Here is a 23887-nt window from a genome sequence, read left to right as displayed (position 1 = left end):
TCAAGCATAACCGGCATACCTCTCAACTGTACAGATTTTCACAGAATGTCCATTTTTTACCTCATATTTTTGGTCTGTTCCTCATAAAAATTGTGTTTTTTTGATGAATTGCTGGGATGATCTAATGATTAAGGTCACTAAGTAATGCCATGCGTTTGAGTTTCAGACTTCATATCCTTCAGAAAAATGCATGCTAACACAAATCATATTATTCTAGCAACTTTATAAGAGCAATATTTAAAATGTGTCCGTATTTTTGGTCTTTTGCCCCCCATTATGTCAGGCTTTGTCCATATTTCTCAAGCTAAGAGGTTGAGAGGTATGACATAAGGTAATTTTTCACAGTGTAAACAGTGCTAGAGTATAGCAAGGTATCACTTACTGAATATATCAACCAGAGAATATTATTTAGTTAATACATCATACATAAAATAGCATTGTGTATTACAATGTTTCAGTTATAAAGAGAGGAATCATTATGACAAATTCAAAATGTAACAGTTAATTTCTTCAAAATGTTAACCTTTATTTATTCCCTGCTCAGTCTCAGCAGAAGAGCACCATAGCCTCTGTTTAGACAAAACTATACCGTCATTGTATTTAAACAGTGAATACCCTTTAAAGCATCATTTCAACTCATTAGCCACTAAAAAGTAGTTCTGCTTATGTGAGCCTGCATGGATCAGAGACCCCTGAATAACAAAAGCGAAAGCCTTAACTGGGAGAGGCCATATCAGGCGACCAGATTCTACAACTAAAGACAAGGTTTGCTCACAGATAATTAACTACATCCTTGTATCACACATTTGTGTAAGATAATTTTGCAGAATTTGCTTGTTAAATTTAGCAAAGTTTTCAAGCTTCATGTCAGATGTTTGACAAGTATGCTAGACTTTGTTTCATATTGCAGCAAGCTGAAATGGGAAAATGCATCAAAATGTCTGCAGTCCTTCAGTGTTAATCAGATGCATGTGAGACACTCACATCATTGGGCGCTCTAAGGAAGGACAGCTCACACTGTCTTTCCATATTTGGTGAATGATTGGTTAATAAAATATTTCTGGATTTATGTCTTGAGACATTTGACCAAGCATGACGATTTGGGGCCACAGAGACTGTAGGTATATCATTCCTCACTATATCCCTAGTTCTCCTGCAAAACTGGATTAATGTCTTCAGTTCTGAGCGAAACTGTTCATTCAACCAGCAGTATATAAAGGGATTGTAACAGGTGCTGCTCATAGCAAACCAGTGAAAAGCAAAGAAAAGACCATTACTTGTTTGGATAACCTGACTTGATGTCAGAACTACGTAGCAGTTCAGGGGGAACCAGCAGACAGAAAATACGACCACTACTACTATGAGCATCTTCATTGTCTTCTTCTTCTTCCTGCGTTGTGCTACATACTGTTCAGTGGTGATGTCACCAATAGCATTGCGGAACCAAAGTTTCTTGGCAACAGTTGCATAAACAACAGTAATTATAAGCAGGGGTAGCAGGTACAGCATTATAAATGTTGCCAGGTCAAGATATTTGCAGAATGTGTCAGAAGGGGCTGGAAAAGAAGGCATGCAAAGCCGTTGGGTTTTCATCTTCCTGTAAAACACCAGAAATAAGACAGATATTACCATTTTGTTATCAGCATCATGATGAAAAAAGCCAGTGTCAGACTAGGCCCCTGTTGGGTATTTTCAAATGACTGCATTTTAACTAGTGCTGTATGAGGCATTTAACTCTAGGTGCAAATAAAATTCAGAATTTCAACCTAGTCTGCTGAACTTTGAGGAGTCAATAATCAACTGAGCTATGCAGAAAGTTCTAGATTCTTTAACATAAACAGTAGATAACTGTTATGTTTGAGTTTCAAATAATACAGTAAAGCTATAATTTGAAGAAACTTATCCACTAAAAAAGAAAATTAATCAGACTAATATTATATCTTATCACAGGCTCTTATTGAATTGGGAGACTTTTTTTTAATTTTCAGTTAAAACTTTCAGATTTGAAACCATCCCTGGGATTCAGAGAATTTCTCTTCACTTTATGTTAATTGCCCAACATGGGTTGGTCAAACAGTGCAATAAAGATAAATTCAGATTGAGAGATATGGTATATCCACAATGAGAAAGACCTCATTAGTGGCTTGACACCTTGTCTCTGAATTGAAGACTGCACTGTGAGATCTGACCACTCTTCTCCTCTCCCATGCAGCCCATACATCACATTACTAAAGGTGCTCTCCACATGCATGCATGCTCACAGATGCTAACAGGCACATGCACACCTCCCACACACCCCCACCCACACACCCATCAACCCCACCACACCTACACTCACTCATCCACAAACAAGTCTGTCTACTCTAACTCATGGAAACACTCACCCATATGCATATCCAGACTTGCAATCTCATATCTAGCACTGTGATCTCACACACACACACACACACACACACACACACACACACACACACACACACACACACACACACACACACACACACACACACACACACACACACAGTCTTGACCCCGCCTATTAACTACCAAACTGTGAATACTGAGGCAGACACACAAACATCCAGCTTTGTGATTCCCTCACTACCTACTCCCCTTGAAAAACCACCCGACAGACAGACAGCACATTCTAGAAGCTTAACTTGTGTGGGACAAAGAGGTCAGCTATCCCAGGTACAAAGTGTTAGGTGGCTCAATTAGTTTTAAGTGCATTACTGGCTTTCAGAAATGAAAGCCGGTATTGCATTACATTAGCCACCCTGTGTGGCATAAGCTTTATCAGATGCTTGTAGCAAGAGTTGTGGGATGCACCTGACTGCAGATGGCTGGTTGTCACAATATTTAGTTGCACCAATGAAATGAGTGCATGCGTACACACACACGCACACACACACACACACACACACTATGTATATATATATATATATATATATATATATATATATATATATATACACACACACACACACACACACACACACACACACACACACACACACACACACACACACATTCCAGTTGCTTCATTCATGTCCCAACAGACACACATTATTACATGTCCACATATATAAGTACAATGACATAGACTTCACTCCTTGCTTTGAAGGATTTCCCTGCACACTAAGTAGTTAGATAGCAGTGAACAAGTGATCTCCCCAGGTTTGACAGCATTGCCTTTTTCCACTCAGAGGAAAATTTTACTTGACTGAGTGACTCTGTGAACTGCTTTGCCAAGCAAATCAGCCCAGTGCAATTTGATTTTGTCAGCAAGACTACTCTCTGCACTGAGGCTAACCTGAGGAAAAAACGCCAGCTATAGAGTAGTCCATGAATTGGAAAGGCTTGCACAATGCAGAAATCTTTCTGAGCTAGACTTCTGCATTGTGCTAAAATTTTTAGAATCTCAGGGCACTTCTGCATTTCTGGTAAAAGAAAACCAGGACTTAGATACCACAGAAGAAAATAGCCCATTGATTTTACCTCCTCCCTACACTTACCTTGTATATTTGAATAATTTTAGTAATTACTGAGGTTCACTTTTTAAGTTGCAGTATGTCTGTTGAGTGATGCATCACTGTAACTGAACTTCAAGATAAAGTAAACCAGTTGATTTATGAGGGGATTAGTAAGCACTGTCCTTTTAAAATACCTGCTTAAAGTTATACAAAAAAAATGGAGTACGGGGGAATCAAACTAAATGTACATGATTATGCTTGTTAGCAGCTCACAGCCCTAATCTTTTCCACTAAGCTGCCAGACCAATCTTCTGTTCTAAACTGGCATGTAGTTAGGTTGTACGATTCTACATAGTGGTTAACTAATAGGTCTCCTTATAAACAAATCACAAGTAGAGATAATTGTATAAGACAAAGAACAATTCTCAGACAATCTTGAGACTAAATCCCCAGAAACAAAACTTCTCAATCCTAAGTCTTTCTCAAGAGACTATTAATATACTCACTGTTTGGCTTGGATGAGGACGGAGACATCCACTTTGTCAAATGATTTCTAAGTTGTACATTCTGTTAGGATGTTCTTTAGCTGAGCTGAGCTTACTCTTAATTCCTGCTTTGTTGGATACAGCTGTTTATAGAGTTTACTTGTCCAAAGTTATATGGCCCTGCAGTTAGTATACATAAGTAGGTGTGAAAAGCATACTTCTTAACTGTCCAGATTTTTGCCTCATATTTTTGGTCTGTTCCTCATAAAATATGTGGTTTTCTGGCAAATCATTGAAGATTGAAGTCACTAAATAATGACAAACATTTGGGTTTCAGACTTCACATCCTTTAGAAAGCACACATTAATATAAAAGCTGTTATCCTAACAAATTTATAAGCTTATAGGAGCAATATTTAAAAATAGTTCCTATTTTTTAACCTTTGTTTCCCCATTATTTTTGGCTTTGTCTAGGATTCTTGTGTTGAGAGGTTTGGTGAGATTTTAAGAACCACATGTAAATGCTTTTTGAGTTTAACTAGTTTAGCTGTCTGGAATGGTAATGAGCTCTGAGACAGCACAAAAAGAACTCTGTCACAGTTGCCTAGTAAGAAAGTTGTAAAAATACGAACAAACCAAAACAAAGTAATGAACCAGAAGGTAGAAAACTCTGTAACTGCTAAGAAGAACGCACAGCAGGCAAGGACACCAATGTCTTTCTAGCACTTTCATTCTATTTATTAAGTAGAACTTCTTCAGAAAATATTTACAAAAACCCAACTCCTTTTGTTTAAAAGACATGCCAAAAAAAAAAAAAAATCACATGAAAAGTCCAACCAATGAAAATCCAAATGATAGTTAACAAAATATATACATCTAAAAAAGTTAATTAATTAACTCAAAATACCATACAAAACATCAGTGCATTACTAAATAATTCCAATAACAAAAAGCAACTATTATTTTATATTATAAATTATTGCATTTGTAGAAAACATTTGATGTCAATACTTTCATTTAGACCTGGTGTTGGGTCGGCAACCAGGTCTATCTGCCAGTAAGATTCTTTACATTCCAACATGGTTTTATAATTTCCTACAAAATCATCATTAGCCACCTTGTCTAGAACAAAGAATGAAACTTTTTAAAATCAACACATAACTTGGTTAAAGCATTAGACAAATCTTTCTTTTTAACTGCCAAACAGTGTTCATATATCCTCCTTTTAAGACATCTAATGGTCTTCCCAATATAAAAATTGGGACAAGAATTACAAAATGCAACATAAACAATGTTCTTACTTTTGCAAAAATATCTATCTTTAGCCCAAACTGTTCTGTTACAATGTTTAAATACCACCAAGGAGGTGTTAGAAATATATCTACATCATTTACATCTCCCACAAGGGAATGTGCCAAAAGTGTAATACATTTTCAAGTCTAACCACAGGTGTGTGTTCTAACATGGACTTAATGTTGGATAATTTCTTATAAGTAAACCTCTGTTTGGCCCCTATGATGCTAATAAGATCCTGGTTATCCAATAAGATTTTCCAATTGTTTACAGTAATGTCTTTAATTACCTGCATTTCATTGACAATGTGTATAGGAAAGGCTAAAGTAAAAATTACTGTCTGGTTGTCATGATACTTAGAACAGACAGTCACCAAGTTACCTTCAGTCCTCAAAACTGGCACAGGCACATTGTTACGTAATCTAATAACTTAATGCTCTATACCTGAAAGCCACATTGTATCATAACCTCTACATTCAAAAAACTTCTAAGCCTGACCATTTCTTGGAGAAACACATCATTATCTGTGGTCAAACAACTCAACCGAATGAGTTGTCCTTTAATGATACCTTTTTCATGTGGGTTGGGTGTACACTGTCCCTATGTAAATATTAACAAAAGTAGATTTTCTATAAATACTGCTGTAAAAGGTACTTCTCTCTTTGTCAAAAGACACATGTATATCTAAAAAATTAAGGCTATCACCAAATCCACTGACCTTAACTTAAGGAAATTAGTGGTCTTGTTTAAATTATTGACCACGGAAGTAAATTCTTCATAATTTCCTGTCCACAAAAAACAAATCATCTATATAATGGTAATAAGCATAAATCTTACATGCTTTAGGGTGATTCACTAAATGCTACCACATGGTTGGAGAGAGAGATATGACTGTGTATCCAACCATGTGGTATATGCAACTATTTGTGAATCATGTTGTTTTTACATAAGCAAAACTATTAGGCATTTAAAAAGAAGAATCTATGAACACTTGTTAGCCATCAAGAACGATTTTTGCAATGCTTTGGCTAAGCACACTTTTACATGTAAAGATTTCAAGAAATTTTCTTTTTTTGTATCAGAATTTGTTTCTATCGAGGGTTTCAATGGTGACATCAAGACTCTACTAGAATATAAAGAGACACTCTGGGAGATTAGACTAAATGCAGATAAACTGCCTGGTTTAAATGAAGCAATTAATATCAAGTGTTTTTTACTAAGACAAAGAATTTGAAGATGAGATTTTTTATGGCATTTTAGTCACAAATCAGTTGCTAACAAGTAATACTGCTTAACCAAACTTAACTGCATGCACTTTAGAGCACGAAAGAATAATAACCAACAGTATTATGATTTTGGGGCAAAGTCCATTTTTAGATTGTTTTCGTTGTTGTCTTTATCACATGATTATTTGAATGTCTTTTTAAGGGGTATGTGTGTGTTTTATAAACTTTTCTGATGAAGTTCTTGTTGAAACATTAAAAGAGAACAAAAGTGCTAAGAAAAAGTCTGTGCAGGTTCATTTTCAGCCATGGTTTCGCCTTTTTTAAGTTTTCCAGTTGTTTAGTAATTTTTGTTGGTATATTTAAGTTAAAAAAGGACATATTTACACAATAAATTTGTAAAAATATGATTTACACAAACCAAATGAGTTTAAATTTCTTACTCACTAAAACACCCTACTCTTTATATCATCATCAGTATGTGATAGGTAACATACATCTGAGTTGCCCTGCTATTGGTATTCTTTCAGCTCTAGCATTTCCTCCATATTTCTACCTTTAGTAAGTAGTCTGACTAGAATGATTTCTATAAGAAGTAAATTGTTTAAATCATGAAATATTCTGCATGCCTATTCAGTATACCATTCACATGCTTGACCTCAAAAATAATGCACATAATTACATTGTTATAGTGGTGGATTATAATAAGAACAATTCAGGTGGTCACCCAGGGTTCACATTTTCTGAGTTGCTCAAGGCTAGCCAACAAATTAATTTAATCTTAAAAAGTTTTAATTACACTTAGCACTACTAATTCATTCAACCTAGCTTATGTGCTAAACATAACAATAGGTAATGAAACCAATTTTATTATTTTTTTTTTTATTTTATTTTGTTTTACATTTGTTTACCAGGAAAGTCCGACTGGACACAGGTCCTTTTTCAACAGAGGTCCAGGGGAAAAAGCTCCAGTAATAAAAATTTACAATTATGAAAATAAAAATACATGTACAAGGAATAGAAATACATAAACAAGTAAGAAAGAAGCAGTAAAAAGCAATACATTTTCATCAACATATATGGGAGAAACAATGAATAAAGTTAGAGATTTATGCAGAGATTCCCAAAAGTCTGTTACATGGATTATCTTGCTAGTAAAACTGAGATATAAAAAGAATAAGCTCTATACTTAGAAGCATTCACATGAGCAATCATCAACCATAGTGAAAAATATAGTTTAGAGATACAAAAAGGCAGTTTACTTATATGTGTTGTTGTTTGCTTCAATGAGAGTTTTGTTTTACATCATTACAAGGGAGATTAAGCTAGTAGAGAGAGTAAAGTGGGCCTGTCCAGGAGTATTACAAGGACATAGCCAAGTGTCCTTGAAGTATGATTTAAGGAGCCTTTTAAATCATGAAATAGAGCTATTTGTGGTTACAGGGGTTGGAAGTTTATTCCAAATTTTGGGAATGTAGTCAGAGAACAGAGAATTCCCTATGTGGTTGTTGATGTTATTAGTGTCTAAAAGGTGTAGGTTACTAGAGCAGAGACAACAAAGAATTTTGTATGGGTGTATAATATTTTAGAGAGCAGGAGTTTTATCAGGTTGGTGAAGAACTGTGTGTGCAAGGGTAAGTTGGTTAAAGCATAGAAGCTGAAGAAGTTCAAGCCAATTTAGTTGTTTAAAAGATGTACAGTGATATGGCCTATAGGAGGCGCCTGTTGCAAATCTTGTTATTTTAGGTAGTTTTGGAACCATGTAATACTAGCATTACTAATGTGGAGAGAATGTTAATAAGTTTATTGTGATCTACTGTATCAAAGGCTTTGGACAGGTCTAAGAATATGGAAGATACACATTGTCCATTGTTTCTATGTTGGTTAACAATATTAGTAAAGGACATTAGTGTGGTAGTGGTTCCCTAATATGGTTGAAAGCCATGTTGGGTGTATGATATTATACCATGATCCCCCCAAAACGTGCACGCTGATTGGCCAGCGTGCCCGTTGTAAATCGAGTTATACTAATGGAAAAAGGTCCGGTCGCCCGGACTTTTTTTCCATTAGTATAACTCGGTTTTATAAAACACTGTCTCGCTATGTTAAATGGGTTTAACATAGCGAGACAGCTTTAAAATAAGCAATGGAGATCTCCGTTGCTTATTTTAAAGCTGTCTCGCTAGGTTAAACCCATTTAACATAGCGTTAATTTAAAAACGGAGAAAGCAAGATCTCCGTTGCTTTTTTTTAGTGTCTCATAATGTTAAATGAGTTTAACATAGCGAGACAGTTTTAAAATAAGCAACGGACATGTCCGTTGCTTATTTTAAAACTGTCTCGCTATGTTAAACTCATTTTACATAGCGAAACTAAAAAAGCAATGGAGATCTTGCTTTCTCCGTTGCTACCCACAACTCTGATGTACTGCGCGGCGCGGTACATCAGAACTGCCGCGGATGCCAGACATCTGCGGAAGGGCAGTAAACAGGCATTATACTATGACATTATTTAAGAAAAGTAATAGTTTCTTTTCTTAAATAATGTCATGGTATAATAGCAATAACCCACTTCTGGGTGTGGGTAATGCTAAATTTACCCACGGTTGGCATTCGCCCTCAGGACCAAACCACGCCAACCGTGGGTAAATTTAGCATTACCCACACCCAGGCATGGGTTATTGCTATAATAGTTTGTGGGTGAGAAGGTGGTTCATTAGTTGGGCATGCACAACTCTTTTTAGTATTTTGGACAAGGGTGATAGGATGGCAATAGGGTGGTAGTTTGTGAATTCTGTGGACTCACCTCCTTTGTATAATGGTAGTATGTGGGAAGTTTTCCAAATACTGAATACAAGATTCTCAGATATACATCTGTTTATGAGAATGGCTGTTGAGTAGGATATAGCACCAGTGGCAATTTTTAGAAAGTCATCAGGGAGATTATCTGCAGCTAGTGGGGCTGGTTTCAGTTTTTGAAGTAGTTTTCTTATGTATTTAACAGATACTGGCTGTAAGCTAAAGAGTGGGATATTATTATGGGGGAGGTACTTACTTGAGGAAGGAGAGATGTGGGGTTGTTGATATTATCCTAAGAGTTTGCCGGGGCTTGAACAGTTTCTGTAAAGTATTTACTGAATTAGGTTGCTATATTGTCGGAATTGTTAATTGTTGTTGGGTCAGGGGTAGTTGATTTACCTGGATGTAATATGTTATTAATAGCTGTCCAAAACTTTTGAGGCTGTTTTGAATGTATATTCTGAATGTTGTGGTAGTAGTTGATTTTATCTGGTTTCACTAATTGTTTTGTTACGTAACTCAAGGTAATTTTGCCTACTAGTTGGGTTTTATTTTTGTGAAGTTGTTCCCATGCCTTTAGTAGTGATCTACATTCTTTAGTTAGCCAGGGTGTATAACTGAGTTTAATTCTGATAGTTCTGGGTGGTGTGTAGTGGTTTAGTATAGTTAGGAAGGTAGTGTTGAAGGTGCTTACCGCATCTTCTAGTGGTAGCTGTTTTAGTGAATCCCAGTTGCAACTATTTAGTGCAGAAATGAAACTGTTTGGGTTGTAGTTTTTTTTTTGTCTCTGATTAGGCAGTAGGTGGTCTGGATGGATTGGGGAGCACGGGATTGAAGAAGAAAGGTTGGGTGATGGTCACTTAGGCTATCAGGAAGACAGCCTGTTTGAAATGCTAGGGAAGGATTGTTAACCAAAAAATGTTAAATGAGAGATGCTTGTACTATTTCCTCTATATACTTGCAGAGCTTAACAATTGCATGTATGCAGCATAGGTCTGCTATTCACCAAAAAGGAAATAGGAACACCTGCAGGCAAAAGACAAACAAGTCTATGGCAAATTATAATCCAAAAAGAAGACTTCAACCACCACAGCAAGACCTTAAGGTCTGAGGAAGCAATATTCTGCGAAAACATTTACCTTTTTGCTATTAAAATTCTTGTTGTATTTCTACTTTAATTTGTTTTTATTATGCTGCTTTTTGCTGCTCATTGCTGTAGTGGGTGAAGTCTGCTATTCACTGTGGGCACTTTATTTCTAAGTAAATAAACATTTCTTTATTTAAAGATAAATAAACAAACAGTCACCAGTCACCCTAAGAATGGAACCCAAGGTGAGAGACCTGGGTGTGCAGGTTGAGTGCAATCTCACACTGACCATCATGTAACGACAGTGGTCAGAAAAGCCTTTTACATGGCTCATTGCATAAGTAAAGGGATTGCATCCAGGAAAAAGTTGGTTACTACCTCACTGTACTCCTCCCTCATTAGGCTAATAATCGAGTATAATGCCCCGTTTGGTATGTATCTCTCCAAACTCCTGCATCAATTTGAAAGGCCACAGAAATACCTTACTAGGAGAATCCATGACCTCAAACACCTGCCCTATGTAGACAGGCTCAAACCCCTGTCACTCTATTCTGTGTCATACAGTTTGCTCAAAGGTGACCTATGCCTCGCATACAAGGCCATCTCAGACCCTCTCCTAATGGATATGCTTCATATCCAGAAGTCTAACTCCTCACGTGTTACTCACTCAAAAACCAAAACCTAATATATGATATCAACAGAACCTGCTGGAGAAACAGGTTTGTCTCCCAGAGGCTGCCCTTTCTCTGGAATAGACTCCCCATACATGTCAAACAGACTACCTCGCTGACCCTCTTCAAGTGTAACCTTGATGAGTGGATGGGTAACTGCAAATTCGTTCCAGGGGTTCCATCTGTGTCCCTCATGGACTGTGCTGATTGGGGTTATTAGAGGGCAAACACTTGGCTAGGCTTGTAAGGGCTCCAGGGCCATTAGCCTAGTAAACTCCTATGATTCTATGATCCTGTACTACCACAGCTTTGTTTGTTGACATCCTCATGATTCATAAGGAAGTAAACAAGCAAAAAAAACCCTGCAATTTTTAAATAGTATAGTGAAGAGAGAGTAGCAGGTAGTTGTAGAGGGTCATGATAATGTGAGTTTTTTTTTATCCTGCAGGCAAACATTGACAATTGCTGTCCCTAATGGGGAGGGAGCAAGTTCTGACATACGTGTGATTAGATCTTTTGCTGTGGTATTATGTTTTAATACCATTAAAGAGTCAGTTTAACCTATTTGGCTTTTCATTAAAGATATGTTTTTAAAGGGAGAGGATGATTGTTTTTATTCTGCAGAATTTGCATTGTTTTCATTCTCTAGCATACATTTTATCACCATATATAAGCCAAGTGTTTGCATTTGTGGATTAAAGCAAAAGCAAACTGTCATTTGCTTAAGTTTAAAGAATATATCTGAACTTTCTTGATTTCAATTCATATTTTGCTACATCCCTCATAAACCATTTGATTTTCTGGTAAATCAGTGAGGATTCTAACCAATCAATAACGCTAGACATTAGAGTTACTTCTTATTGTTTAGAAAATGAACATTGATGCAAAACCTATTTTTTATTATATCATTTTAAGTGAATTAGAGTTATATTTTAAAATATCCTTGGCATACATCTCAAATGTTCCTAATTTTGCAGAACATTCCTAATTGTGGCTCTTATTTTTGTTCCGTTCCTCATAAAATATTTTAATATTTCAGTAAATCATTGCAATTTTCAGTCAGTTAGTAATGTCAGAAATTAGAGTTTTATACAGATTATACAGAAAATGTATGTTAATGAAAACCCTGCTCTATACATGTATTAATATATTTTAAAATTGTCCCTGATTTTGGGCCTTTGTCGTCCTGTTATTTTTGGCTTTGTCCAGAATTCTTGAGCAGTCATTGAGAGGTATGGTTAAAAGTTCAACTGCTTTAGTATAAATATAGGTCAGACCATTTAAAGTCTGACTGCTGTTTATGTGGGAAACAATGTTGAAACTGTCCCTGATTTTGCCTCACGTTTTTGGTTTGTGAATCAAAAAAAATTATGGCTTCTGGCAAATCATTGAGGACTTCAATCGCTGAATAAAGAAGTCAGCTGCTGACTGTGGTTGAAAGCAATTTACCATATTGATGTTTGCTCATTTTAAAGCCTGGCTTAATCAAACTGTTGTGCATTTGTATGAAATACATCAGATATATTTATTCCCTGATGACTGTTTGTGTAAAACTAAGTTAAAAGCATTCCAGATTTCAAAGAATGTTCCTGTCTGCCTAATAGCTTTGGTCTGTATCATATAACATTTGTAGTTTTTTGGTAAATTATTGAGGACTGCAGTCAATAAATGATTTTCTTTTTGTTTCACAAGTTTCTTGACTGGTAACCCCCACTAGACAAATTGTCCATTTTCACGTGTGACCTGAGAGCACTGTCAGGTTAATCCCCTTGCTCAGAATTAAGCAAAATAAGGTGTAAGGAATCAAGCCATGTATCCTGGGCCCAGAGAGCAGAACAACAACTTATGGCTTGACTTTTCAGACTGCACATCCATCAGAAAAAAAAAAATGTCAGTTCAAAAACTGGTATAATTGCAGCTAAGTGTATAAGAGCAATATTTAAAGTTTGTCCTTGATTTTGGACATTTGTCCCTCATTAGTCTTTGGCTTTGTCTACCGATTGTTGTGCTAAGAGATTGAGAAGTATTAATCGTTCTTCAATTCTCTTCTTCATTATATAACACGCTTCATTCTTTTATAGACACACTTTTGTGAAAACCCATATCTATCTGCATATTGCTTTCATATTCCTAGATATTACTATGTTGTAACTAGACTGAAAAAAAATCTCTTCAAAATTCTTATTACAAGTTGAGTAATGTCATCACAAATGTGCATGGGTATTTACCAGTGATAAGTGAGAGAAGGACCTGGCCTACTCTGACCTATACTCAGGACACAGCTAATAGCAGGAGGGGGTCTATGTACTCTAGTTGGCCAGTATTTGTCCACCATAAACAAAACTCAGCAATCACGGGTCAGTAAGCTACTATCCAGTTCAGGTTACCTTTACCTCTGTTGAGTAAAATGTGGACATAAAAATCAAAGAAATCTGCAAGGAGTCATGGCTGGCCTTAGAAATATGGCTGCTTATACAGAGTTCCCATGCACCGCAAGTTAAAAATCATTAAAATCATTCATTTGTTTTAGTTTTATAAACTTGATTGCACATTAAGGTCTGTGTTGTTAATAAACTTGATGGCCAAGTCAAAAAAATTACTTGCTCATTTACAGGCAGCTTCTACTGATGACAACCTCTTGTTACTGCTCAGAGACAGACGCCATGCTTTGTATCAGAGTAATGAATTTGGAGGATGAAGTAGAGACACTTCAATTAAGTATTAAATCTATCAATGCTACAATCTCCTCATGTTCCTTATCTAGCATAAAGGAGGGAAGGGAGCTCACTTTTCAGTCTGCTAAGTTCGATGATAATGAAACTTGAACAAGGAGGGTTAATGTTCAAATTACAGGGGTCCCTAGTGACTTTGCTGATCATGATTTGAGATCTTTTCTGGAACACCTGCTTTATAAGGTAATCTCTTTTCTTGATGGAGCCATTGAAAGAATTCATAGACTGGATTCATCTTTGGAATCCTAGAGCATCAGGATGCCATGTTTTAATGGCCATGCATTCAGCTATGGTTCATGACTGACTAGCAGTACAGTGGTCCCAACAAAGGTGTATCTTGGAGTAAAACACGCACTATACTTTAATGCAGACTTTTCTCAGTGTCTTTTCAAACTATGCCAGGCTATGGTTCCTGATAAATCTGAGCTCCTCAGTTTGGGCTACAAGACTTCCCCCAGGCACCCTTTCTTGCTGGCAGTTGAACATGGATGGAAGAAAGTTAGTTTCCTTATGCCTAAAGATGCCAGGGACTTTGTGATGGACATTAAGACCAAGATGAATTCAATGGATGCAGATGCTGATGATAGCCACTGGGTAGATAAGGAAATGGAATGGGAACTGACCAGTAAAAAATGCCAGAGACCATCTAGTCCTGATAAATCTCCAGCAACTAGCAAACTAAAGAAAGGACAAGCAGATGTTACCAAGGTAAACACTGGTGGTAACCAAAAGTCTGTCAACCAAATATCTCCTTCAGGAAATGCTCCTCATAAGGTTAAAGCAGCTAATGAGGATGAAGATATGTTTCATTGCTGAGCCTGAAGTCTAGTTCGTCCAGTGGTTGAACTTAGTTTGAAATTTTTTTTGGAGATCTTTGGATTCTGCTGATGAGCATTGCTGGAGTGCCAAGGGCTTAGAAAATTAGACAAAAGTGTTACAGTGTTCATGTTGCATATTTTTATTTCAGGACAGTTCATGCTATGTGTGACTTGTTTACTGTTTTATGTTTCATAGTGCAGTTTACATTTCAATGGCCAGTGTTACCCAAGTGGTTTGGTTCAATTATTATGGATGTAATTTCTGGTATCAGACACCTATAGATTTGGGGAGCATGTTAGGGGATTTTCTAAACTCTGTTTAATCTTTCTATTTTCTTTTTCAGCTTTTTCAGGAACATGTGACCAGCTATGGGTATTTATATTTTATGTGCCTCTGTTTACGTATTGGTGATGGGTCTTTCACTGTAATTGCTTGATACCTTAGTTATATCCAATTCCACCTTACCTCTATCTCTCATATATGGCAGTTGAACATGGTTGGGAGGGTGGCCTAATGGTTAAGGTGTTTGCCTTACAAACACAAGGTGCAGGGTTTGAGTCTCACAAGGGATAATTGGCTAGGCTTAAAATGGCCCGCAAGAGCAGTCAGCCTAGTACTAACCTATGAACCTATATATCTCTCATTTATAGAGTCCTTCAGTGGATTGATGCACTACAGCTTGGAGATCATCAGGAGAGGTAAACAAAGTTACATTTGTAGAAATATCTTATTGTTACTGGCTTTGTTTGGTTCTGTAGTCTCCAGATTTTCTCCTTTTCTTCACGTGAGGGGGAAACAAGATTGTTTCATGTCAGTCAGTTTACTACATTGTGCTATTTTTTATTTGGGGATACTGGTTTGTCATTTACGTGAGGTGGGTGGGAGAATACTGGGAATAGTTGCAGGTTGTCTTGCTTTAAATATCCACCTAGACAATTCCACACAAGGTGTAGGTATTCTGTATATCAAGGAACTTTTCTTTTCAACTCCAGATGAGGGGATGACTTTAGACTCTTGTTCTTGGGTGGGATATACCTGATAATCACAATAAAGATGTTCTGCAGCAAGGACTATACACTCTTATGGATTATGATATAAAATTGCTTTCATGGAATGTGGGTGATAGCTCAGTCCCATCCTATCCATTGAGCTTGCATACTTTAATGTTTGAGGCAAGAAAGGGAGCAAATTATTTAGGGCCTAGGTTAAAAGGCTCACTTTTTAAATAGTTGACTTGCATATGATTGAACTGATATGATCGACTATTTAAAATGTCAAATGTATCCCTATTCATTTAAACAGCAAATTGTCTGAGATTGTGGTACACTGGGGATGAGGAAATATGCCCTTTTGCTCACCATAGTGCGATCTTGGAGCTTGTATATACATAATTATTAGTGGATGTGGGGGTGCCAGAGGGCTTGCCTCCTCCCTTGCTAAAAATGCTATTTTCTACATATGTTTGACTTTTTAAATAGTCGGTCATATCATATTATCAATCATATTAGTTTGATCATATGAAATTCAACTATTTAAAACACTGATCATATGACATAGATTTGATTGTTTATCTGCAAGAGATCAAACTTAAAATAAGGGAGGCACCCACGTTTTGTGTTAAATCTTCTGATGTGGCCATTGCTAACCATGCTGGGGGGGGTTACTTAATAATGTTTCATTATTCTTTGACAGTGGAGACTTTAAAGACTTTTACAAGGGAGGTAGATAATTTGAATGGGTTTGATTAAACATCAATGTATTGGATCATTGGGAATGTTTATGGTAGCAACAAGGATGATAAATCTTTCTATGAAGTTATTCTAAACACTTGAGATAGTGTCTATTCTCCAGCACCTTTAAATGTTTTGGTGGGAGATTTAATTAGGTCCTTGATGAAACTTAGGCTATTTTGGAAACAGGAAGAACATAAGCAGTGCCAGTCAGTCCTGAATTGCTAGACGTCTCAGCAAGGCTGTGTGGATATTTGACAAAAACGGAAAAAAGAAATTCTGGAACTTGACCCAGTAGGGGAGCAGACTAGATGTTATGTTAATTCTGCAAGAATATAAAGAGAGGATATACTCTCCTTTATTGCAGAAATTAATATAGCTGATCACGTCCTGGTTCCCCTCAAGATTAAAGCTCTGTCTCTCAGGAACAAAAGGTTACAACTTGGATAGAAGCAATCCACCCGCCCCTGGCTAGCTCAGATTTTCAAGAAGCAAAAAAAAAAAAAAAAAAAACTACAAATATGTTCCTTATACTGGCACACCAACCAGGTGGCCAGATGTATGACACCCCACCCTCTTGCCCCAGCCATTTGGGTCCAATTTATGTACCCTGGCCCCGACCCTCTTTCCTTACAGTTTAATAAAAAACAACAACAATAACAACAAAAAAAAACTTTCTTTTAAACTGTAGCAAACTGCTTGCTACAAATATCACAAACAGTTGGTACAGTTTATACCCTGCCTACACAAAATGCTACCATGCTCAGGTTTTAGCTGAAAAAAAATCTTTGTTCTTTTAAACTTTTAAAAGCAGGTATTGCACTAAATAGTGACCATGACGATGGATGGCCTCCCAACTGCGACCCCCCCAACACTTTGTACAATTGTGCCTAGGACAGTTGCCCCTCTTATCCAGATCTAGCTATGTTATTGATCCTGGAGGTGAACACACTTTCAGTGGGGTTCAGCTAGAGGCAGGGATAAGTTAAAGATTATTATTCAGGCTATTATGCAATGAAACCTCGGGCGCTAGGATCCGCCACATAACACAAGCACTCAGGTCACTCCAAGGCAAGTACAAATATGACTCAGTCATTGTCCATGCTGGTGTGAATGACCTGAGACATACCTCCCTGGACTACATGAAAAGAGACATAAAGGAGCTCTCTGAGCATGTAGCCCAGGCCGGTATGACCCTGACCTTGAGTAGCATCTTACCCTCACCAAGAATGATGCCACAATATGAAGACAAGCTGATCAATTTCAACAATTGGCTTAAATACTGGTGTCATTCAAAGGGGATCCAATGCCTGTCAGCTTGGGATGATATGCTCGACAAGCCTCGATGCTTCACTAGGGATGGCTTGCACCTGTCACCCCTGGGCTTTCGGATATTGGCAAAGGCTCTTGCTACCCCCATAGTGCCTTTTTTAGGCAAGGCTCAAAAGACAAACCCACCTCCATAGGTATTACAAGGGATAAGAAACTAAGAGTAATGCTACTCAACGCCAGAAGTCTAAACCTCAAGATGCACGCACTCAAAACTCTCCTTAGCATGGAGAACATCGATATCTGTGCAGTAACAGAAACCTGGTTCAGGGCTCCCGAGAGCACCCCAGCACTACCAGGTTATACCTCATACCATTCTTTTCAGCCCCAAACCTTGGACCGAACCACAAAAGGAGGGGGAGTATCGATATTCATCAAAGATACCCACACCTCCAGGTTTGTGGCAAAGCACGAAGCATCAGAGACTATCCATGTGCAACTAACAGTGGGTAAAACTGCCTTCCAGTTTATAGCCTGCTACAGACCACCCTCCCAAACCCAGGAACCCCACTCGGCCTTTCTGAGAACACTGGAAAATATGAAGGTCTCTCCAAACACCATTATATTGGGTGACTTCAACTACCCAAACATAGACTGGGAGCATTACTCTAGCTCCAACACCCTAGCCCAAAGGTTTCTAGAATTTATAAACTCAAATGCTATGGAACAACTAGTTACCACTCCCACAAGAGGGGAAAATATACTGGACCTGATCATCACCAACATGGGGACTCCATGCTCCAGACCAGAAGTGTATCCCTCACTGGTAAGATCAGACCATAAACTAATCTCACTGGATATTCACATCCCGACCCCACCCCCTGCCCAGAAAACCAAAGTGAAAAACTTCTCTAAAGCAAATTTCACACTCCTCAAAACCGAGGTGGAATCCTTCAAAGCCCCCGGGCCTGTGGAAAATATGGCCCAGACCGCAGAATCCTTTATAAACGCATTCTATGAACACCTTCAGGAATGCATGGATCATGCGATCCCAAATAAAACCAAGACCCAATCCTCCAAAGGCAGACGTCCTGTCTGGTGGACCCAGCCATAAACAAACTATACAATAGAAGGAGGAAGCTACTAAATGATAGAGCAAAATCCCAAAAAGGGAAGGCATTACTGATCAGTATTAGCAAAAAACTACGGGCACTCATAAAATTGTCTAAGGCCAGCTTCAAGAGAAAAATTGCACAGGACACTAAGGATAATCACAAGGCTTTCTTTAGTTATGTTAGGAACCTGGGTGGTAATTTCCAGATATGCTCAGAATTAGTCCAAAATGACAAAAATACACTGAACCCACAGACATTGCCAACATCCTAGCTGACAGGTTGAGTGCAAACTTCTCCCCCCCCCCACCAAAAGGGCAAATATCTATCTCAGCAGAGTGCTGCCCCCCTGACATCTCAGATGCTCAGGTAAGAGCCGCCCTCTCCAAAGCAAAAAACACAGCATCAATGGGACCAGACGGTGTCCTGGGCTGTGTCCTACATGAACTCCAAGAAGAGCTAAACCCAAACATAAAACTACTGTTCAATCTCAGCCTTACTACAGGATATGTGCCCAAAGAGTGGCGTACAGCAACAGTGGTCCCTCTCCATAAAGGTGGTGCCTCAACGGATCCTGGAAACTATCGCCCCATAAGCCTGACTAGCTTGGTCTGCAAAGCTATGGAAAGGATCATCATGGACCTCATAAATAAAGATATTGGGGACCTACAGACACTGGATCCTACCCAGTTCGGCTTTGTTAAGGGCAGATCCTGCCTCTTAAACGTGGTTGATTTCTTTGAAACAGTCACCAAGGCCATTGACGAGGGGAAGGTGGTCCACACAGCCTACCTGGACCTCGCAAAAGCCTTCGATACAATACCCCACTTGGGCATTATAGATAAGCTCACCAGCTTAAATATAAACCCCTATGTCACTAGATGGATTTCAAACTGGCTCAAGGACAGAACCCACATGGTTAGAATTGCTGGAGCCATGTCAGACTCAAACCAGTTACAAGTGGTGTCCCACAAGGCTCAGTCCTGGGACCTCTCTTGTTCGGTATATATTTCTCGGAGGTACAGGCCAACACGGAAGGACTGTGGCTGACCAAGTTCGCAGATGACTGCAAACTTGGGGCCATAATCGACTCTGCAGCCGACACAAGCATCCTCCAAAAGGGCCTCATAGAAACAGACAACTGGTGCCAGAGCCATGGCCTCAAGCTAAATGCCAAAAAGTGTATAGTCATCCCCTTTGGCAAAAACAAAGTGCCCACAAATTACCACATAGGTGGTAATCCATTAAGTACAGAAGAAGTAATTAGGGACCTGGGGACCCAAGTTGATAGCAATCTCTCATTTGACAACCACGTGGCCAAAGTGGTTAGAAAAACATTTTATATAGCTCACCTAATCATGAAGGGATTCACATCCAGATCAGGGGAGGTCATCGTGCCTCTTTACTCATCCCTCATCAGGCCCATAATTGAGTACAATGGTTTACTATCATAAATTCAAAAATCAGATAAAATTGTGTCTGCATTTTCGAATTTATACATCGGAAATGAACATTTCCGAATTAACCTAAAGTCGAAAACAGCTGTGTATTGTCGAAAATGTCGCTCGCGACATTTACGGCAATACACACCACTCCCTCCCGTCCCATAACTACCTACCTACCTAGCCTAAACTCACAGTTATGCAGGGGGGCAAGCCCCCCTGCACCCCCCTGTGGGGGGCTGCGCCCCCCACACCCCCCTACCTTAATATTCCAACTCCGAGATCGCACTACAGTGAGGAAAGGGATGTATTTCCCAAACCGCACTGTACCGCGATCCCCTCACATGAGCGAACGTTAGAATTGCGAATGCACAGTCCATTCGCAATGGTAACGTTCGCTCACATCACCTGCCGAAATATGAAGTATTCGAACATCTGTTGTTCGAATACTTCATAGCCATGCAAGTGCACGTCGGCATTGTGATGGTAAACCGAGTACAATGCCCCTTTTGGGATGTACCTTACCAGACACCTGCAGCAACTGGAAAGACCCCAAAAGTACCTCACCAAGAGGATCAAAGGGCTCAAACAGATGCCATATGCTGCCCGGTTAAAGAAACTCCAGCTCTACTCAGTGGCATACCGCCTGTTCAGAGGCGATCTGTGCCTGACGTATAAAGCCATGTCCAACCCGGAATTAATGGACATGCTGCACCTCAGAAAATCCAAATCCCATCGAGCTACGCGCTCGAGAGACTTGAACCTCAGCACTGAAATAAATAGGACATGCTGGAGGGACAGATTCATAACCCACAGGCTCCCTTCACTCTGGAATAAAATCCCAGCCCAGGTTAGGCAGAGTCCCTCATTGACTCTCTTCAAGAGGAATCTTGATGAGTGGATGGGAGATTGTAGGTTTACCCCGGGTATCACTTCTGTGTCACTGTTAGACAGAGGCACAGTATACTAACCTCGAAAAATGGCATAGCAAAATAAATTTAAAATGGGTGGCGAAAGCCAAACACATTCTGGCTAGGCTTATAAATGCCCTAGGGCAGATAGCCTAGTATGAACCTATGAACCTATGAACCTGGGCCTCAAAAGATATGTGCTCAATTACTTGGTTTGATGGATGCAAAGCAGCTATTTAGGGTGACAACGTGGAGGCAAGATGCTTTAGGAGGACGCAAGAGACTAGACGCTTTAGAAACTTTGTATAAAAACCTAGACGACACTCAGACTAAATTAGCCTTAGAAGGGGCAGATAGTCCTCTTAGGAATGTTGATGGGGTACTTTGGCCAAGAAATATTTGATGAAGACCTCACAGGCAGAAACAGAACTATTAAGGAAAGGACAATTTTGTTGACTTAAAAGAGAGAGGGACCCAAAATGAGTTACATGTTTTTTTAATCAGAAAATAAACAGGTCTGCCATACCTATAGTTAAGATCCCATCTGGCCACCTACTAAGATCTGATGAAAAACTTAGGGAGGCCTTTAGGGTGTTCCATTGTTCATTATAAACCTGACCCAAGGTTTACTTTGGATTCCTGGAGCTTTGCTACTGGTCAGATTGATAGGTTAATTGATAAGGAGTTTAGATTGCTAGAGACCTGTATATCACATTTGGAAATCAAATAGGTGATCATATATGTATATACATACATACATAGATGCACACACATTGTCAACAAAGTAAGCATTTGGCAAACTGCAGTGGATATTCTTTAATTCAACTGTTTACAGTGTCGATGTCAGGAGACAAATGTCATATTGTCATCTGTGGTGGTTCCTGAAGTTATGCATGTGTGGAGGTAAGCAAAATTTTTCATTTTAGTGTTAGAGTAAAGGCTAAGGGTAGGGGATAGCTTTAGGTGTGTGTGTGTGTGTGTGTGTGTGTGTGTGTGTGTGTGTGTGTGTGGGTTGTGTGTATCTGTGTTTTGTAGTGTTTTTGCAGGTGTCTGGGGTTTAAGGTTAGAGTTAGATTTAAGTTAGGTGATAGTTTAAAAGGTGTATGTGTGTGGTGGTATTTATATGCTGTGTCTCTGTTTCTTTGCCTGTTTTGATAATAGATATTCTTAGGGAAAGGCATGTTTGGTAAGGTAATGCATCAGTCTGGGGAGAGGAGCCAGGTTAGTATGAGGCAAACATGGGTGAGGTGAGACAGAGGGTGAATATCAATGATGATTGCATCACATATCTGATACATTTCATGTTTTAAGCTTTTTGCAAAGCATACGTCATTACTCTGCATTTAGGTTGTTTTCTATTTTCACACTGCCTGTTTAGAATTGCAGTTGTTACTTGTTTTTTGCATTAAGGTGTTACTCCTTCCATTTAGCATCTGCTTTTCCTGCTCCCATATAGTTTATTGTATTTAGGTTATCTAATTGCTTGTTTTTGCACTGGTGACCATTTCTATCAGATGCTTCTGTAGTCTGACAGGTTGTGTGAAAACCTCCAAGCAGATGGTGTTGAACAGCTTCACACAGCCAGAGTTAAAGGAGTTTCTCTACGTTCAATATATGTTTTTTATTTACGTTTTTCTTAACATATAGCAGTATTCCAGTTAACATCATTATAGCTTCGAATTCAGACACATTCTAGTTATGTTAGGGTCTGACAGATGTAACACGTGGCATCTTATCAAAGTATTAGAATTGCTGTCCAGCTAGTTTCTTCTGTAAGTGTTAAGCTTCCTACATGGCACGTTTAGTTGTCATACCAAAGAGTTCATAATTAGAACTTGTTAGCTTTGTTGATGAAATTTGGTAGGTTCACCTTAATTTTGAGTAGGGCTTGGTGTTAATATTCTGGGTTCCTTAGCTTGTTACAGAATAGCAACTCTCCAAATAGCTCTGTGTCAACACAATACTACAATGTTCTCATCCCTGGCACCATACCTGCAATCGAGATCTCCCAGTTCTCTGTCTAAACCAACTCTACCTTCTTCCATTTCTCTCCCCTCAAGATTTTTTTCTTTCTGTCTGGCTTGCAGAGACTCTCTTCCACAGTATGTACATTTCTATATTAGTTGACTTTAACTTAAATAAGTGTATTTATTAAACAGCAAACTCAGAGACTGACTAACATGCACCTTATAGTGTTACTGCAGACTTTCGTACCACACCACTGTAGCCAGTCCAACAAAGGTTAGTTTGTGCAACCATCTTTTTCATTCAGAACAGGTGATAAGATCCAATTGATTAATCCCATGGTCTTCTCAAAACAATTCTCATAAAAGTCCCTCATACACACTTTATCCTTCAGTTATGAATGACCAGTCCATTACAACCAACAGCAATGCATGTTATCCCATTACACCCAACAACAGTGTACATTATCAGACACACACATTGAAAACAAACGTTTAATAAGCTATTGCACATGATTCTTTTTCCTGGATGTATATTTGTTCTGAGTATAGGCAAATAAAGTAGGTTAAACACAGTATTAAAGGTAATCATAAACTACAGTTATGGGACATTAAAATATAACATATTAATGACATAGAGAAGAAACATTATCAACTACCACCCAGTACATTCTTACCCACCAAACATACTGCCTAAACATCAAGTGAAGCCAAATCATAATTTAATATTGTAGCATGCATACTGAGAACACAAAACTCCCTAATTTAATGCAGTCCAAAGCAATGAAAAAGCATTACATAACTACCCAATCTTTCAACATAACCCAGTATGTAACAAAGGCCATTCATTTACTAATAAACAGAGATGAAATAAACCAC

The 23887-nt window shown here is 38.4% G+C and overlaps 1 protein-coding gene across 1 annotated transcript in view; it reads right to left on the bottom strand.

Moving 5' to 3' along the window:
• Nucleotides 1-256: 256 nt before the first annotated feature.
• The window catches only part of LOC122806497 (probable G-protein coupled receptor 83), a 184769-nt gene continuing 161138 nt past the window's right edge, over nt 257-23887 (bottom strand). The window contains exon 4 of the mRNA XM_044076996.1: nt 257-1597. Within this exon, the coding sequence (XP_043932931.1) occupies nt 958-1597 (640 nt within the window). The 3' untranslated portion in view covers nt 257-957. The remainder of the gene's footprint in view (nt 1598-23887) is intronic.

The sequence above is a fragment of the Protopterus annectens genome, chromosome 7.part0 (genome assembly GCF_019279795.1).
Source record: "Protopterus annectens isolate FY-2018-M chromosome 7.part0, PAN1.0, whole genome shotgun sequence".
Lineage (NCBI taxonomy): Eukaryota > Metazoa > Chordata > Ceratodontiformes > Protopteridae > Protopterus > Protopterus annectens.
Note: the sequence above shows the minus strand (reverse complement) of the source record. Positions and strands in the feature narration are given on the sequence as shown.